Raw genomic sequence first — 19,768 nt, 5'->3', positions numbered from 1 at the left:
TTTTCACAATAGCCGACCATCAACTATACATTAGGGGCGCGTGTTTAATTATTCTGGCTTTGGGTACGTGATCGTTTATACTGTACGTTAATCTATATAGTTTATACATATTGTACAGAAACAAAGAGTCACTCAATCCAGTATGAAAGGAATAGGAGATGAAACCAGGGAGTTCCGGAGGGATTCAGAGCAGTTTAGGGTGAACCACATCTAGAAACCATTGGTGATAGTCAAGCAGTTTTTCAATATGGGCAGATACATCTGCATGGCCATTTAAGCCGGACAAGGTACGTAGTGATGGTGAACAAAGACCCCATTGAGGCAGTATTGTGTTGAAGTTGTTGAGTAACTGTTGAAGCTGGAAAAGGATAAACGTTGGACGGACCAGGCGTCGTTACAGATGGACAGAGAACGGTCACCGAATAATAGCCGGTGAACCCAAAACCCTCAAAGTCAGTATTTTGTTATACTTGTTGAATAGCTGCTGAAGCTGGACAAAGGATAAACGTTGATGACGAACCAGGTGTCGTTACAGATGGACAGAGAACAGTCAGGGTGATTTGATAGCTGTTAAAGGTGAACTAAAACAAACACTGTGGGTGAAGATGGCGCTGCCCCCAAAGGCTAAACCGGGACCATGGCGCCAAGTCTGGTCTTCGTTTGCTGAAGACACCAGCCTCCATGCCTGCAATAAGCTGGTGAAGACACAGAAGACACGTGCTGAGAGGTAAGGGACATTTGGTGACCACTCCACTCCACTCCACTCCACTCCACTCCACTCCACTCCACTCCACTCCACTCCACTACACTACTGTAAACGTCGTCCTGCTAACAGCAAGCACGTGGACTCCGTGGGACTCCCTCTTATCTTATAACCACTCCTGAATAACTCCAATGATTAAGATTTATTATTATGTCCTCGGAAAAGTATTTCAATACCAATTTGACGATAGGAAAACCAAGTGACGAGAAAAAGATAATTGTATAGAACAAAATAACAAAATATTACAAATCTCATCTAAATGTTACTTCCCTCTCTAGGTCATCCATAGACAAATATATAATTTTATCGGTTTCTCCCGTGGTATGAGTTAACGTACGAACTAACGATTCAGATTTGCCAGTGTTGTCAATACCGAATTCCGTACAATAACAAGCAGGCGAAGTTTTATATCAATCGTTAAAACTCGTCTCCATACAGCCTTCCTGAAAGCAATTCCTGAGATAGGGTATGACCCTAACAGGATATCATAGGTGGCAAAGATTGAAAGTGGGAAAGGAACAGCGATGAATGGCTGCGTGATAGTGTTTACAACCGAATAAAAGTTGAGTGGGAGACTATGGGCTTACGTCGATTTTACTAATATTCGAGCAATATCACGGTGTGTTGGGGGGAGGGGGGGGGGGGACCAGAAATGGGCTTCACACTTGTACTTATAAGGTGAATTGAACCCAGCTCTTCAGCGTCACGACCCAAAGCTTCAACTACTAGGCTACCCAACCACCACGGCGAAACAGAGTCTTGCCTCCAGTTAACAAAAGGCATGCCCTGTCCTACTCGTAGCACATAACTCACTTATTAATTTTGTACATATTTACACCCTAAAAACTAAATACTGTTAATCATTACTCACATAATCGTATCTTTTCGCAGAATATGGTGGTTCATCATTCTGTGTTCAATGGTCGTGTGTCTGCTGTGGATTGTTGTCGACCTGACATTATCTTACTTGAAGTACCCAGTTATAACCAAGTCGAGTGTGGAATATCTCCCGTCCATGGATTTCCCCACCATTACATTCTGCAACGCTAACGGATACAACAGCAACGTAGTGGAAAACCCCACTGCCATGAAGGAACTGTTTGTGTCTCTGAACCCGATTCTCTCCCGTATGATAAAGGTAAACATGTCTTTAGTGTCTCCTTTAATGAAGACACAGCAAGACATTCTCTACAGGACCATGTCCCTCAGGAAAGAGGATCACATGCTGATGGCTCTCTTCCGAGGGAATGACGTGAGTGTCGACGTATTTGAAGACGTTAATGGTGTAAGTGGATACTGCTTCCGGTTTAACAGGTATCTGTCCCCAAACTATCATTTAAAATAGTTTATGCATTGGATGACTAATATCAACAACGGTGCTTCCAGTACAGGAGACATCTAAACAAATAAAGTTTAAGAGAGCTTCTCTCAAATGACCTTAGAATGTCGACTTACATTCAATCATTTTATGAACTATCAATGAACCTAATAACACATTGACGGACTCATCCAACCTCAGTATATACACCACAATAAGCATTTTCTAAAAAGTAAATTATCAAAGCACGTGTACATTAAAATTTTACATGCTAGAGATTCTAAATACTTCTTTGGAACTGAATTTCTATTTTCTCAGAAGTAGCAACAATGGAAAACAGCTTGAAATCCGTCACCAGTTTTAATAAATATTTGGGTTAATCAATGTTTGTAAGCGAGGAAATGATCCGTCGTCATGGAGTCCACACAACAAACACTCCAGGCCCAAGTGGATCTCTGGAGCTTCTCCTGGACATCCACCAGGAACACTACTTTCCCGGTCCATTCAGCCAGGCAGCCATGATGGTAATTTGGTTGTTTTGTTTGTTGTTTAAGGCTGCACTCAGAAATATTCCAGCTATATGGCAGCGGTATGTAAATAATCGAGTCTGAACCAAACAATGCAGTGATCAACAGTAAGAGCATCGATCTAAGCATTTGGAATATGATTCCATGTGTCAACCAAGGCAAGCAAGCCTGACCACCCGATCTCCTTAGTCGCCAACTATAGGTTCCTAAAGACCAATTCTAACATGGACCTTAATGGGTACATGATGGAATTGATATGGTTTACTTTTCGAGAGATTTGAAAATGGCACATAAGTACGCCCTTTCCCGAGCTGGAATAAATTGAGATTTATCCACATATTGCTGACTTATAGGCTATCTGATGTTGTTGATCTGTTATAGATATACATCAATCACCCGTCTGACAAACAGAGTCATCTTGATCCCTTGATCGCTGTGGCCCCCGGGACGACGGCTTACATCTCCATGACCAAACACCAGGTAGGCGATGTCGTAACATTTTGTGGAACTTGAGTTTTGTGCGTATACGTATGCAATGTACATACACATACATGCATGCATACATACATACATACACACACACACACACACACACACACACACACACACACACACACACACACACACACACACACATACATACATACATACACAGACACACACACACACATACATACATACATACATACATACATACAGTGACGGCGCGGTTTCTTCAACGTTTCCTGTTGTGAGATTTTTTAACCCAACGTTTGTTGAACAAATGTCCTACACGTTCTGCCTATATGCTTCTACCTGTAGTACAAGTTCCTGCCGAAGCCCTACAAGTCGTTTGGTGATGACACCTGCATTGACACCGACAGTCCCACCTTCACTAACCCCCTCAAGTATGCGTCCTCCTACAGCTTCGAAGCCTGCATAGACGAGTGTCTGAGCCACCACTCCACAACCAACTGTAGGTGTAAGACCTCTTCAGACCCGGGTAAGTTGTATGGAAGACTCTCTGGACCAACTATGAGTGTAAGTTCCTGTAAGTCAGATATACACCCGATTCTGGGGGTGTGAGACCACTTTAGGTCAGCATGAGTGTGACACCCGAGGCTCTTCACAATCTGTGGGTGTAAGTCACTGTAGGATATACACCCGATTCTCCACCGCAAACGTTATGTGTAGGACCACTTTAAGCCTGAGTAAGTGTGACGCCCGACTCTCCAATAGGAACTGTATGTGTAGTGTTACTGTTAATAAACTGCCGTGACAAAAGGTATTAGAGTCCCCTTTGAACCAACAAAATATAACACAGACAAGTCTAAAATATTCAATAACATATTGAACAAGCAATGAGCAAGCTACAATGAATGATCATACAGATATTAGTACAATGCAATTGAGTCACAAATCTAAAGTAATGGATATTACAAATTACAAAAAACACACTCTCGTAACAGTAGGACCACTTTAGGCCTGGGCAAGTGTGACACTCGACTTTCCAATAGACCCATGGTGAGTGAGGAACCCGAAACTACAGGCCAAGGGTTTGAGAGAAATAAGTGCTTAAAGAGTTGAAGAGTTGAGCTGAAATACCGCAGAAAACGTACCTTTCGTTATTACGCATCAGACCCGTGAAGGTCCGGCTTAGACCTTCAGTAACCCATGCTTGTCGTAAGAGGCGACTAACGGGATCGGGTGGTCAGGCTCGTTGACTTGGTTGATACATGTCATCGGTTCCCAATTGCGCAGATCGATGCCCATGCTGTTGATCAATGGATTGTCTGGTCCAAGTGGATTGGGTTGTCATGTTCGCTTGCCTGGTTGACACATGTCATATTCCAAAGGCTTAGATCGATGCTGTTACTGTTGATCACGGGATTCTTTGGTCCAGATTAGATTAATTACAGACCGCCGCCATATAGCTGGAATATTGCTGAGTGCAGCGTTAAACTTAACTCACTCACTCACTCACTACGCATCATAGCATATCGCTCCATTCTCGAACTAGAAGTAGAGACTTAAGTTTTGTATAGCATCGTATCTACTCGCCCCCAGCTTTAGATACACCTGTTTCATGTTTCAGACGACCTGCCATACCCATACTGCACGTTGGAGGAACTCTTCGGCTGCACCTTTACTTACACCGGTAAGAACATGCGTATTCCACGTCATTGTCCATCTATTGCATCGTGATTTATATCATACCCTGTACCACATCTGATCACAGAGTTAGCACAGAATTGCTTTCGCTTACAACTGGATGGCTATATTTAGCCTCATGTCATTAACCGTGGTAGCATACATGCCAGGGGTTTTGATCGTAATAGGGATATGATACATTGGATAATCATGAATTCCTTTAAACAGATTGACATTACCAATTCTACTGCTCTCATCTCACGTCTCGATGCTCGGGTTTTGACGTTTAAAGATGGTACTTGTTGTTACCATATATAGAACTCGGCATTGTGGTTACAATACCGCCGTGGCGTTGGACAAGGCGAACTTAGAGCTAAGGTGATCGCAACTTTATGGTGGCTGATTAGGACCATCGCTTTCTCGCCTACAACTCCCATACTTCAACACAAACTTAGCGCTAAGGTGGTTTTTTACAACGGCACCCATAACTTTTGGTGCACGTCGCTTTGAACATTGAACCTTGCAATAGCCTTGGTTGCTAAGTGCAATAATCTTGAACGCAAAATAATAAACCCCATTTCACATCACCTCACAAGCCTTAGTTGGATTTCTTACCTCACTACATAGCACGCCTATACTTGGGGTTCAATCACGCCTACGTCCGTAGTACAAGGGAAAGACTGGCAAATTCAACATCCAGAGTTTCGTCCCATTGACTTGACAGTGAGGTCGAAGCAATCAAGTATGGTCCTATCCTATCGGCAAAGTGCTCGCAGAAGAGGCTGTGGGGTAGAACTGGTTTCGATTCCCCACATGGGTACAATGTGTGAAGAACATTTCTGGTGTCCCAGGCCGTGATATTCCTGGAATGTTGGCGTAAAACCGTACTCACTCACTGTACCCGCACCATTGTCATTAAAGTCAGCAAAGTGGAGAAATACATCAATTTCTTACTTAAGGTGACAAGCCGTACTCAACCTGAAACTGTGAATCATGGGGCGTGAACCAAGTTATTCCCTCCTATGTTGCAACCATGGGGCGTCAACCAACGTATTCCCTCCTATGTTGCAACCATGGGGCGTTAACCAACTTATTCCCTCCTATGTTGCAACCATGAGGCGTTAACCAACTTATTCCCTCCTATGTTGCAACCATGAGGCGTTAACCAACTTATTCCCTCCTATGTTGCAACCATGGGGCGTTAACCAACGTATTCCCTCCTATGTTGCAATCCTATGTTGCAACCATGGGAAGTTAACCAACTTAATCAATCCTATGTTGCAACCATGATATTTTAACCAACTTATTCCCCCCTATGTTGCAACCATGAGGCGTTAACTAACTTATTCCCTCCTATGTTGCAACCATGGGACGTTAACCAAATTATTCCCACCTATGTTGCAACCATGAGGCGTTAACCAAATTATTCCCTCCTATGTTGCAACCATGAGGCGTTAACCAAATTATTCCCTCCTATGTTGCAACCATGAGGCGTTAACTAACTTAATCAATCCCATGATGCAACCATGGGGCGTTAACCAATTTATTCCCTCCAATGTTGCAACCATGAGGCGTTAACCAAATTATTCCCTCCTATGTTGCAACCATGGGGCGTTAACCAACTTAATCAATCCTATGTTGCAACCATGGGAAGTTAACCAAATTATTCCCTCCTATGTTGGAACCATAGGGCGTTAACCAACTTATTCAATCTTATGTTGCAACCATAAAGCGTTAACCAAATTATTCCCTACTATGTTGCAACCATGAGGCGTAAACCAACTTATTCCATCCTATCTTGCAACCATGGGATTGTTGCAGCAATTGGGCGTCAATCAACGTATTCCTTCCTATGATGCAGCGATGGGGCGTGAACCAACTTATTCCCTCCTATGTTGCAACCATGGGGCGTTCACCAACTTAATCCCTCCTATGCTGCAACCATTCGGCGTGAACCAACTTATTCCCTCCTATGTTGCAACCATGGGGCGTTCACCAACTTAATCCCTCCTATGCTGCAACCATTCAGCGTGAACCAACTTATTCCCTCCTATGTTGCAACCATGGGGCGTTCACCAACTTATTCCCTCCTATGTTGCAACCAAGCGACGTTAACCAACTTATTCCCTCAGATGTTGCAGCAATGGGACGTTAACCAACTTATTTCCTCCTATGTTGCAGCAATGGACCTTAACCAACTTATTCTCTCCTATGATGCAGCGATGAGGCGTTAACCAACTTATTCCCTCCTATGTTGCAACCACGAGGCGTTCACCAACTTAATCGAACTGGTTTCGATTCCCCACATGGGTACAATGTGTGAAGAACATTTCTGGTGTCCCAGGCCGTGATATTCCTGGAATGTTGACGTAAAACCGTACTCACTCACTGTACCCGCACCATTGTCATTAAAGTCAGCAAAGTGGAGAAATACATCAATTTCTTACTTAAGGTGACAAGCCGTACTCAACCTGAAACTGTGAATCATGGGGCGTGAACCAACTTATTCCCTCCTATGTTTCAACCATGGGGCGTTCACCAAATTATTCCCTCCTATGTTGCAACCATGGGGCGTTAACCAACTTATTCCCTCCTATGTTGCAACCATGGGGCGTTAACCAACTTATTCCCTCCTATGTTGCAGCAATGGACGTTAACCAACTTATTCCCTCCTATGTTGCAGCAATGGGCGTTAACCAACTTATTCCCTCCTATGTTGCAGCAATGGACGTTAACCAACTTATTCCCTCCTATGTTGCAGCCACTGGACGTTAACCTACTTATTCCCTCCTATGATGCAGCAATGGAAGTTAACCAACTTATTCCCTCCTATGTTGCAGCAATGGACGTTAACCAACTTATTCCCTCCTATGTTGCAGCCACTGGACGTTAACCTACTTATTCCCTCCTATGTTGCAGCAATGGACGTTAACCAACTTATTCCCTCCTATGTTGCAGTCACTGGACGTTAACCTTCTTATTCCCTCCTATGTTGCAGCAATGGACGTTAACCAACTTATTCCCTCCTGTGTTGCAGCCACTGGACGTTAAGCTACTTATTCCCTCCTATGTTTCAGCAATGGACTTTAACCAACTTATTCACTCCTATGCTGCAACCATAAAGCGTTAACCAACTTATTCACTCCTATGCTGCAACCATGAGGTGACATATTAGGATGAAGAAATTCAGGAATATATATTATTATACTTTCTTTAGGTTGTCTTCCACTGTAATTTTGTAGAATTGATCTATCACAACCAGACGTCACAGCGAGAACTCTGCCATTGTCACAAGCCGTGTAGATTCTTTGTGTACGACACCAAGCTGTCGTACGGTGCATTCCCCTCCAATGCCGTCACCGACTACATGGTTCGGAACAGCGTCGTACCGTCGGTGGAATATGCCAGGTTAAGTACACTTCCGTGCAAAAGAAAGTACACACAAAAGTTTGAAAGGCAAAGGCTTAGTCTCTGAAAACATATGATTTTAGCAAAAGCAAATAACTCCTATTCAGTTGAACAGGAGCCCCAGTGAGTTGGGGGATCCTGAACGTGCACTGTCCCTTCAACTGGACGTACAAGGATAGAACCATAGAACCGTGGACTTGTCATGCCGGTTTCTATTCCCCGTTTGCGTTTTAGTTTCTGGTTTTCCTCTTTCAATGGTCGTTTGTTTTGAAATGGGTTGCAACAGAACCTATGATATGAATACGAATGTGCAGACAATAAAACGACTTTAATACACCATTTATTTCAGACAAAATCTGGTCAGCATCAACATATGGTACGAACGGTTGATTGTACATAAGCTTGAATACGAACCGGAGTACACACTGACCTCGATGGTGGGTAAGTTGTCTCCCTTTTTATTAAAATCGTATCATGTATTCGTCACGGTGTGTGTTTTCTTGGGGTTTTGTTTTTTGTTGTCGGGGTTTGTTGTTTTTTTGTGTTTGTATTTTTGGGGGGTTCTTCTTTTTTTTCTTCTTTTTTTGGGGGGTGTGGAGTTTTTATGTTATTTGTATAATGTTATACTGCATCGGGAATATACGGTTGATACACGTGTGTGGAGGTGGGGGTTGGTGTGTGGGGGATGGGGGTGCACTGTTAATTTTTACCCGTTTTCACAAGAGTTGGTCATTTAATAAACTTTCAGGACTGTTACGTGTACCATCAGTGACTCACGATATAACTGTTGTTTTTGTGTGTTTGTAGGCACCCTGGGAGGTCAGATGGGCTTCTTCCTCGGGGCGAGCATTGTGACGCTGTATGAAGTGTTTGAAGCCTGTTTCCGCTCGACCAAGGCCTTTGCCGGACAGTGGATTATTCGGAAACAAACACACCGCCCCGGACCAGAGCACTAGAACCCCATTGTCCACTACAGTCGGTCCGAATGTTGACTCCGTGAATCATGGAGACGTCTTGCATTGATACAAGCGCATATAAAATATAGACTGTGTTGTTGTGTTTGCGCTCCAGCATTTCAGTGAGTGAGTGAATATTCCTTAACGCCGCATCATCAATGTTGCAGCTATTCGCGGCGATCAGTCAGGTAACCCCTTGCTTCACGTTGTGTGGACCTCACACCGGGGTATATGTTACCAGCCGCTTATTCCTGCTACAATCTCCATTTATCATCGGAGCAAAGGGGGGCGGTAGGGTAGTCTAGTGGTTAAAGCGTTGGCTCGTCACGCCGAAGACCCGTGTTCGAATCCCCACATGGGTACAATGAGTGAAACCCATTTCTGGTGTCCCCCGCCGTGATATTGCTGGAATATTGCTAAAAGCAGCCTAAAACCAAACTCAGTCAGTCAGTCGGAGCAAAGGAGCTAACTCAGAGTTGATTAGTCTAAGTAGTCCCAGATGGAATATCTTTTCTTTGTTCCTTGACAGCAGGCTAATAAATAATGTTACTGCTTAAAATAAAGAAGTTGGTAAGTTTTTCAGCAGCATCACAACACCTGAAGCATATCATAAGAAATTTTGCTGGACGTGATCCTTACATATCCGATGGGACAACAATTCAAATGAAATCCCAATTTCGCATTTTAGAAGCATTCTCGTCCCAGCTCTTGTATAATGTTTCTGCCATGTAGCCTAGTGGTTAACGCGTTCGCTCGTCACGCCAAAGACCCGGGTTCGATTCCCACATGGTACAATGTGTGAAGCCCATTTCTGGTGTCCCCGTGGTGATATTGCTGGCATATTGCTAAAAGCGGACTAAAATGAACTCACTCACTCATTCGAGTCACTCAGTTGCTCGTAGGAGTAAGTCCGCCAGGCTTCATCCTCCGGGGTAAAAGAACATGCAATGTTTACAAGTATATTTGTCCAGGAGTCAATCCATCAATCTTCAAGACTTGGCACATCCCCACCATAAGTCAACCATGCTGTTAAATGTCTGAAAATCCCCATATTCCTTGGCCTGTTCAATGAGCACAACGCCTGAATGGTTCACACACCCTTTATTGATGATTGTGGTACCGTTGGAGCAGGAGAATGGTAGTATCTCTGATGCTTATTTTCACTATCACTCACTCACTCACTCAGCCACTAACCTACTCACTCACTAACCCACTAACCCACCCACCCATCCACCCACTCTCTCACTTACTCAATCAATCAATCAATCAATCAATCAATCACCCAACCACTCACTCACTCACCCACTCATTCACTCACACACACACACTCAATTCATCTATCACTTTTCCTGCACAAGGTTCAGACATTTTCAATAAACTGTAAAACATGTAACCAATGGTAATTAAGAATACATCAAAATAAATTGAACTCATATAAAAAATTCATTCTAATCATGAAATATGATCGGGCTCACATTTGATTAAAGCTTTCATTATCGATAAAGCAGTGAACACACTCAAAGCCTGGGGTACGCTGGCCTGTGATTACGGTATCGACAGAGATGGGAGAAGTTTGCAAACATTGAACAATAAACATGTTAATGGCGCCTGATGGTCTTTGGAAATGACAGTCAATAAATGAAACAAATGTGAGTACATACTGGTTTGTATTTTTACAATCGCCGATCCCCTATACATTAGCAATGCGCGTTAGGCGAAACACTTTAATCATTCTATGTCGGGGTAGGTGATCGCTTAAAGGATATAAATTATTCATAGTGTTCAGTAAGTCAAACCAGTTCAGTATGGAAGGACGCTGAATCTGTGTTCGCCCGGAAGAGGTGATGAAAGCAGACAAGGGGAGTTGTCGGAGAGATTACTAGCAGTAATAGCTGTTTAGGGTGGACCAAGCAGGCTTTCAGTATGGGCAGATACAACTGCATGGCCATTTAAGCCGGACAGGGTATGTAGTGATGGTGTCGCCATGAACGTGAACAAAGACTCCATTGAGGCAGTATTTTGTTATAGTTGTTGAGTAGATGTTGAAGCTGGACAAAGGACGTTGGACGAACCACGTGTCGTTACAGATGGACAAAGAAACGGTTAGTGTTTTAACAGTTGTTGAAGATGAACTGAAAACAAACACTGTGGGTGAACCAGACGCCTTTGAGGAAAGACAAAGAATATAACTTGCGGATAAATCAGTGACCGGGAAGGACACCCAGTGCTAACCGGTAACCGTTAAAGTTGGACATAAAACGATGCTGAGGTGTGAATGAGCAGTTGCCTTTTAAGAGAAAACAAGTAACAAACGTAGATGACAAGTCGTTTTGTAAGTGAACCAGTAGCCTTTGAGGGTGAACCCGTGCCCGTTGATGGTGAGAAGAGAACAAACGTTGAAAACTAGTTTGCAGTTTTGGGGAGAACTAGTAAACGTTCGAGGTGAAAAAGTCTCCGTTGGGGATGAAGAAGACAGAATCGTGAAAGTGGATGAAACAGGAACCGTTCACTGGAAAATAGGAAACCGCTGAGGTTAAACTTGTAGTTGTTGTGGTTGGACAGAGAACAACAGGTGGCGACGAACCACTAAAGTTCAGCGTTAACTCGTAAAAGTTCATGAGACCGACGCTGATAGAACGCCTGACGTACAGATCAAGATGGCGCTGCCTATCAAGGCTAAACCGCCGGGGGCATGGCGTCAAGTGTGGTATTCGTTTGCTGAAGACACCAGCCTCCATGCCTGCAATAACCTTGTGAAGACACAGAAGACACGTGCAGAGAGGTAAGGGACTCAGCGTTTAATATTTGGGGAGCGATGTCTGGGGCCCACTTTTGGTGATCACTCCACTCCGCCCCACTCCACCCCACCCCACTCCGCTCCACTCCGCTCCACTCCATCTCCGCTCCATCTCCACTCCACTCCGCTCCTCACCACTTCACTCCACCCTGCTCCACTCCAATCCAATCCACCAATCCGCTCCACCCACTCCACGCTCCTCACCACTTCACTCCGCTCTGATTTTCTTTCCTCTCTTCTCCTCTCCACGCCGCTCCATCTCTGTGATGTCCCTCCGCTCTTCTGCACTCCACTCAACTCCATATCCGCTCCACTTCACTTCACTCCACCCCCTCTCCGCTCCACCTCAACTCCACTCCACTCAACTCAACTCAACTCAACTCCGCTTCTCCATCTCCCTTCTCTCTCTCCACTCCCTCCACTCCACTCCCTCCTCCATCTCCACCTCCTCCGCTCCACTCCTCCGCTCCACTCCACTCTTCACCACTTCACTCCACTCCTCACCACTTCACTCTGATCTCCTCTCTCCTCTCCTCTCTCTCCTCTCCTCTCTTCTCCGCCCACTCAACTCCACTCCGCTCCATCATGGACTGCAATGCTACTGTATACGCTGCCCTGTTTACAGCGACACAGGTCACGGGGAGAGTTCACGTCGGAGATTATTTCATATAAACACTGAGGTAAATGAATAAATGTCCAATGATTTAGATTCACAATAATATACTCAAATAGAAAAGTAATTTCAATACCAATCAGTCGACAGGAACACCAAGTGCCGAGGAAAAGAAATTATACACCTCATCAAAATGTTGAGGGGGAGGGGTGTGTGTGTTGGGCGGGTGGTGGTGGTGTTGAAGCTGTTTACATGTGGAATACAGCCTTTATTGTCTTACCCACATCGTTAAATGTGTATGTCATCCACATATAAATATATTATGCTGTCTTCTGCCATTGTATGATTTAACAGCATACCCCAAAATTGATTTTATACATGGTAGGATGGACGATAACGTTGACGTGTATATTAACATTGCTGTCAACACAACACTTCATCACACTGGAATGACTCATTATGCATGAACAACGAATCTCAAACTACCCGTCACCTAGACAATGTCGACTCATTAATTACTTGCACTACGCGACTGATTCAGATTTGCCAGTGTTATCAATACCGAACTCCGTACAATAATAAGCAGACGGAGTTTGATATCAGTCGTTAAAAATCGTCTCCATGTAGCCCGCCGCAAAGCAAGGCGTCCTGTGAAAGGGTTTCTCAGCTAACAATTTCACGTTGCCACAACGTTATTCTGTGGACATCATTGTGACATGACGTTGTGATAAGACATTTTCACGTCGTCACAATGTTAAAGTTATTTGATGCTAAAGTATTTTACGTTGTCTTAACGTTCTATTTAACGTTAATAGTTGACAGTTTTCCCAGTAGTGAACAGTACATAAGAAACAAAGCAGAAATTCACTTCAATGTTTATTCGTCAATTTGCATGTTGGTTTGGTCGGGTGTTTTCTGAAGCTGCAGCTGAATAGTGAAGAAAGAATCTCAAAGTGAAAAGTTTAACAGAAAATTCTATCGTGACACCAAGATATTGTGTAATAGTCGATACCGAACGTTTTGACAACGTATATATGTAACGTTGTTGTAACGTTGTGAAATAACGTTGTAAAAAGATGTAATACTAACGTTGTGACAACGTTTTGTCATGACGTTACCAATCTACAACCTTCCCACAACTTTATGAAAACGTTGTGTGTTAGCTGGGATGACCCCGGCAGGTTACCATAGGTAGCAAAGATTGAAAGTGGGCTAGGTACACTAGTGACTGGCTGAGTGACAATGGCGTTCCGCCATGTTTACAATCATGGTTGAGTGGGTGAGTTTGGTTTTACGCCGCTTTTAGCAATATTCCAAAATATCACGGTGGGGGACACCAGAAATGGGCTTCACACTTGTACCCAATGCTTTAAGGAGAATCGACCACTTCACACTTGGACCCAATGCTTTGACCACAAGGCTACCAAACCGTCCCTCCGAATCAAGGTCTTACCTTCAGTTAACAAAAGGCATGTCCTGTCACACTCGTAGCACTAGCAAACAACTCAATTAATTTTGTACATATTTACAGCCTAAAAACTAAATACTGTTAAACATTACTCACATACTCGTATCTTTTGGCAGAATATGGTGGTTCATCATTCTGTGTTCAATGGTCGTGTGTCTGCTGTGGATTGTTGTCGACCTGACATTATCTTACTTGAAGTACCCAGTTATTACCAAGTCGAGTGTGGAATATCTCCCGTCCATGGATTTCCCCACCATTACATTCTGCAACGCTAACGGATACAACAGCAACGTAGTGGAAAACCCCACTGCCATGAAGGAACTGTTTGTGTCTCTGAACCCGATTCTCTCCAATTTAATAAAGGTAAACGTGTCTTTAGTGTCTCCTTTAATGAAGACAGAGCAAGCCTTTCTCTACAGGACCATGTCCCTCAGGAAATGGGATTACATGCGCTTTGCTCTCTTCCGAGGGCAAGAAGTGACTCTTGACATGTTTGACGAGGTTAATGGTCCAACAGGATACTGCTTCCGGTTTAACAGGTATGTGTCCCCAAACAATCATCATAAACAGTTAATGCAACTACTATCACAACGGTGCTTCCAGTACAGGAGACATCTGAACAAATATAGTTTAAGAGAGCTTCTCATTTCTCTCAAATGACCTAAACACTAGGCTACATAGAAGGTCAGGTCAAAGGTTGGTTGCTCTCAACGTCACCTCAATGGTGGGCTACACAGATAGCCACCTAAACACTAGGCTACATAGAACGTCAGGTCAAAGGCTGGCTGCTCACAACGCCACCACAATTTTGGGCTACATAGATAGCCACCTAAACACTAGGCTACATAGAAGGTCAGGTCAAAGGTTGGTTGCTCACATCACCACCACAATGGTGGGCTACACAGATAGCCACCTCAACACTAGGCTACATAGAAGGTCAGGTCAAGGGCTGGCTGCTCACATCACCACCACAATGGTGGGCTACACAGATAGCCACCTCAACACTAGGCTACATAGAAGGTCAGGTCAAAGGCTGGCTGCTCACATCACCACCACAACGGTGGGCTACACAGATAGCCACCTCAACACTAGGCTACATAGAAGGTCAGGTCAAAGGTTGGTTGCTCTCAACGTCACCTCAATGGTGGGCTAAACAGATAACCACCATAACACTAGGCTACATAGAAGGTCAGGTCAAAGGCTGGTTGCTCTCAACGTCACCTCAATGGTGAGCGACATAGATAGCCACCTAAACACTAGGCTACATAGAAGGTCAGGTCAAAGGTTGGTTGCTCACATCACCACCACAATGGTGGGCTACACAGATAGCCACCTCAACACTAGGCTACATAGAAGGTCAGGTCAAAGGGCTGGTTGCTCACATCACCACCACAATGGTGGGCTACACAGATAGCCACCTCAACACTAGGCTACATAGAAGGTCAGGTCAAAGGCTGGCTGCTCACATCACCACCACAATGGTGGGCTACACAGATAGCCACCTCAACACTAGGCTACATAGAAGGTCAGGTCAAAGGTTGGCTGCTGTCAACGTCACCTCAATGGTGGGCTACACAGATAGCCACCTCAACACTAGGCTACATAGAAGGTAGGTCAAAGGCTGGCTGCTCACATCACCACCACAATGGCGGGCTACACAGATAGCCACCTAAACTCTACGCTACATAGAAGGTCAGGTCAAAGGTTGGCTGCTCACATCGCCACCACAATGGTGGGCTACACAGATAGCCACCTAAACACTAGGCTACATAGAAGGTCAGGTCAAAGGCTGGCTGCTCACATCACCACCACAGTGGTGGGCTACACAGATAGCCACCTCAACACTAGGCTACATAGAAGGTCAGGTCAAAGGTTGGCTGCTCACATCACCACCACAATGGTGGGCTACATAGATAGCCACCTAAACTCTAGGCTACATAGAAGGTCAGGTCAAAGGTTGGCTGCTCACATCACCACCACAATGGTGGGCTACATAGATAGCCACCTAAACTCTAGGCTACATAGAAGGTCAGGGCAAAGGCTGGCTGCTCACATCACCACCACAATTGTGGGCTACATAGATGGCCACCTTGGCACTGGGCTAGAAAGTAAGCCAAAACAACTGTTGACTACATAGAAGGTCATGTCAACGGTTGGCTAAACAGAAGTCTACGTCAAGGGTGGCATACACAGAAGGCAACGTCAACGGTTGGTAACTCTGATGGCCACCTCAACCGTTAGCTACAATGAAGATCACCACAATGGTTGGCTAAACAGAAGCCACCTCAACGACTGGCTACATACAGAGCAACCCCCGCCGTTGCCTGCATAGGAAGCCACCTCAAAAGTGTGCTACATAGAAGTACGCTTTAACGGTGGGGTACACTTAAGGCCACCTCAACGCTGGGGTACACAGAAGGCCAGGTCAAAGGTTGAGTACATTTATGGACACCTCAACATTGGGATACATAGAAGGCAATCTCAAAGTTTGCTTACAAAGAAGGCCATACCCCAGCTGTTGCCTGTATAGAAGGTGTCAACGGTGGCCTACACGGAAGGCAACGTCACCGATGTGCTACATACATGGCTAACTCAAAGCTTGGATTCTTAGATGGCCACCTCAAAGTTGGGCTGCAAAGGGGTTTATTTCACTCTGAAGCACAATAGTCCCTCTTTGCAAATTTCGTTGGTCACACTTTCCTTCATGATAAAATCTCACATGTCGTACGAATCCTAAGAATGTATACTTGGTTTCAAGCTTTTTACGAACTATCAATGAACCTTATAATACATTGACTGACTCATCCGACCTCAGTTTATGTACCAAAATAAGCATTTTAAAAAACATTTCAAAGCACGCATACATTAAAAATTTACGTTCTAGAGATTCCAGATACTTCTGTGGAACTGATTTTCTACTTTCTCAGATGTAGCAACTACAGAAAAGAGCTTGAAATAAAGTTTATAAATAGGTTTAATAAATATTTGTGTTAATCAATGTTTGTAAGCGAGGAAATGATCCGTCGTCATGGAGTCCACACAACAAACACTCCAGGCCCAAGTGGATCTCTGGAGATTCTCCTGGACATCCACCAGGAACACTACTTTCCCGGTCCATTCAACCTGGCAGCCATGATGGTAATTTGGATGTTTTGGTTGTTGTTTAAGGCTGCACTCAGAAATATTCCAGCTATATGGCAGCGGTCTGTAAATAATCGAGTCTGGACCAAACAATGCAGTAATCAACAGTAAGAGCATCGATCTAAGCATTTGGAATATGACATGTGTCAACCAGGCAAGCGAACCAAATCAACTATGGGTTGCTGAAGACCAATTCTAACATGGACTTTCAAGGGTACATGGTGGGATTGATATGGTTTAATTTTCGAGACATTTGAAAATGGCACATAAGTACGTTCCTTGCCAAGCTGGAATCTATCCGCTCTTTGCTGACTTCTGAAGTAACATCTGATGTACATGTTGTGGATCTGTTATAGATATACATCAATCACCCGTCTGACAAACAGAGTCATCTTGATCCCGTGATAGCTGTGGCCCCCCGGGACAACGGCTTACATCTCCATGACCAAACACCAGGTAGGCAATGTCGCAACGTTTTCTGGAGCTGGAGCTTTCTGTGGACGTTTGTCAATTTTGTCACTGTGCGAGGGGAAAACCCAAAGAAAGTTGATTTTTATTCATGTCATCAGTTACGTCTGTACGAAAGGTAAGACGAATAATAAAATCTATGTTGAGCAAATGTCCTACACGTTCTGTCTATATGCTTCTACTGGTAGTACAAGTTCCTGCCGAAGCCGTACAAGTCATTTGGTGATGACACCTGCATCGACACCGACAGTCCCACCTTCACTAACCCCCTCAAGTATGCGTCTTCCTACAGCTTCGACGCCTGCATAGACGAGTGTCTGAGCCACCACTCCACCACCAACTGCAGGTGTAAGACCTCTTCAGACCCGGGTAAGTTGTATACCCGACTCTCTGGACCAACTGTGGGTGTAACTCCCTTTAGGATATACACCTGATTCTCCACCACCAACTGTATGTGTAGGACCACTTTAAGCCTGGGTAAGTGTGACACCCGACTCTCCACCAGTTACTCGGGTAAATGATACCCGACTAAGACCCGACTAAGTCTGACACCCAACTCTTCAACGCCAGAAAATGAGCCTGTCAGATCTGGGTAAGTGTGATACTCGAAGTTTTGTCACTTGCGTGGGTAGGAGCCCACTTCAGAAACGGATCACATCCGACTCTCCGCCAGTAAAGGTCCATGTAAGACCACTTCTTACCCCTTTTGTTGTGTTACCTGAATCTTCACCACTGATTAAGATTCAATCTCAACGACAGACACTGGTAAGTGAAAACACAGACGGTGAGGTGAGGTGAAATTGGGTTTAACGTCGTGCTGGAGAATATTTCGCTCATATGACGACGTGCATGCGTGTGTGTGTATGTGTATGTGCGGCTGCTTGTACTAGCCCAGACTGAAGCTGGTTTTATAGTGCTAGCCCACTGAGATACCATGCCGCAGTGAAGCATGAATACCCCACTCAGACACATTATACTGACTCCGAGCCGACCAGTCCTTTTTGTACCCATTAATGCCGAGCGCAAGGCAGGGACCAACAAGTACCATATTTTTACGTCTTTTGGTATGACGCGGCCGGGGATCGAACCCGCGACCTTACGCTCTCCGGGCGGACGCTCTAACTACTACACTACGGAGGCGGTCGAAAACACAGAAGGAAAGGTGTTTGAGTGAAATCATTGTTTAAAATGTTTGCTGGAATACTTATCTTTCCTTAAAGTAGAGACTAAAGTTCTGTATAGTGCTATGTTGGTTAAGGCGTTCGCTCGTCACGCCGAAGGCCCGGGTTCGATGCCCTAGATGGGTACAATCTGCGAAGCCTATTTATCGTGTCCCCTCCGTGATATTGCTGTAATATTGCTAAAAGCGGCGTAAAACTAACTTCACTCACTCACTACTAACCCCCAGCTTTAGATACACCTGTTTTATGTTTCAGACGACCTGCCATACCCATACTGCACGTTGGAGGAACTCTTCGGCTGCACATTTACTTACACCGGTAAGAACACGCTTATTCCACGTCATTATCCAGTTCCTGATTAATGTTTCATGATTAATACCCTGTAACACATCTAATCACAAAGTTAGCGCAAAATATCTTTCGCTTATAATTGTATTTTGACTGCATGGCTTTTTAGCCTCGTGTCATTCGAATCGAGCACTTAACAAACCGTGGTAGTATACCTGCATTCACCGGTATGAATGTTCCAACCATGGGGCGTTAATGAACTTCTTCCCTACAATGTTGTAACCATGGGGTGACATATTTAAGATGAAGAAATTCAGGAATATATATTATTATACTTTCTTTAGGTTTACTTCCACTGTGATTTTTTTTTAGCGTTGGTATACTACAACCAGACGTCACAGCGAGAACTCTGCCACTGTCACAAGCCGTGTAGATTCTTTGTGTACGACACCAAGCTGTCGTACGGTGCATTCCCCTCCAATGCCGTCACCGACTACATGGTTCGGAACAACGTCGTGCCATCGGCAGAATATGCCAGGTTAAGTACACTTCCGTGCAAAAGAAAGTACACACCAAAGTTTGACAGACCAAGGCTTAGTCTCTGAAAAAATATAATTTCAGCCAAACCAAAAACTTCAACTGAATAGGAACCCCAGTGCCCTCGGAGATCCTGAAGGTATGCTGTCCCTCTATTTGGACTGGTTTTCCTG

The 19,768-nt window shown here is 44.4% G+C and overlaps 1 protein-coding gene and 1 long non-coding RNA gene across 2 annotated transcripts; both read left to right on the top strand.

Annotated features, from left to right (window-relative positions):
- Positions 1 to 1,778: 1,778 nt before the first annotated feature.
- LOC124262570 (acid-sensing ion channel 1-like) lies at positions 1,779 to 19,663 on the top strand. The gene is made up of 5 exons (XM_046697067.1): positions 1,779 to 2,015; positions 2,990 to 3,088; positions 17,778 to 17,958; positions 19,026 to 19,088; positions 19,431 to 19,663. Exons 1-5 carry the CDS (start codon positions 1,779 to 1,781, stop codon positions 19,661 to 19,663), a joined length of 813 nt encoding a protein of 270 aa, XP_046553023.1.
- LOC124262579 lies at positions 4,298 to 4,550 on the top strand. Its single transcript, XR_006894641.1, has 2 exons — positions 4,298 to 4,389; positions 4,491 to 4,550. It is a non-coding gene; the product is annotated as an uncharacterized LOC124262579 (long non-coding RNA).
- Positions 19,664 to 19,768: the final 105 nt, after the last annotated feature.

Source organism: Haliotis rubra, unplaced genomic scaffold (assembly GCF_003918875.1).
Source record: "Haliotis rubra isolate DU_JTF1 unplaced genomic scaffold, ASM391887v1 Scf845, whole genome shotgun sequence".
Taxonomy (NCBI): Eukaryota; Metazoa; Mollusca; class Gastropoda; order Lepetellida; family Haliotidae; genus Haliotis; species Haliotis rubra.
Note: the sequence above shows the minus strand (reverse complement) of the source record. Positions and strands in the feature narration are given on the sequence as shown.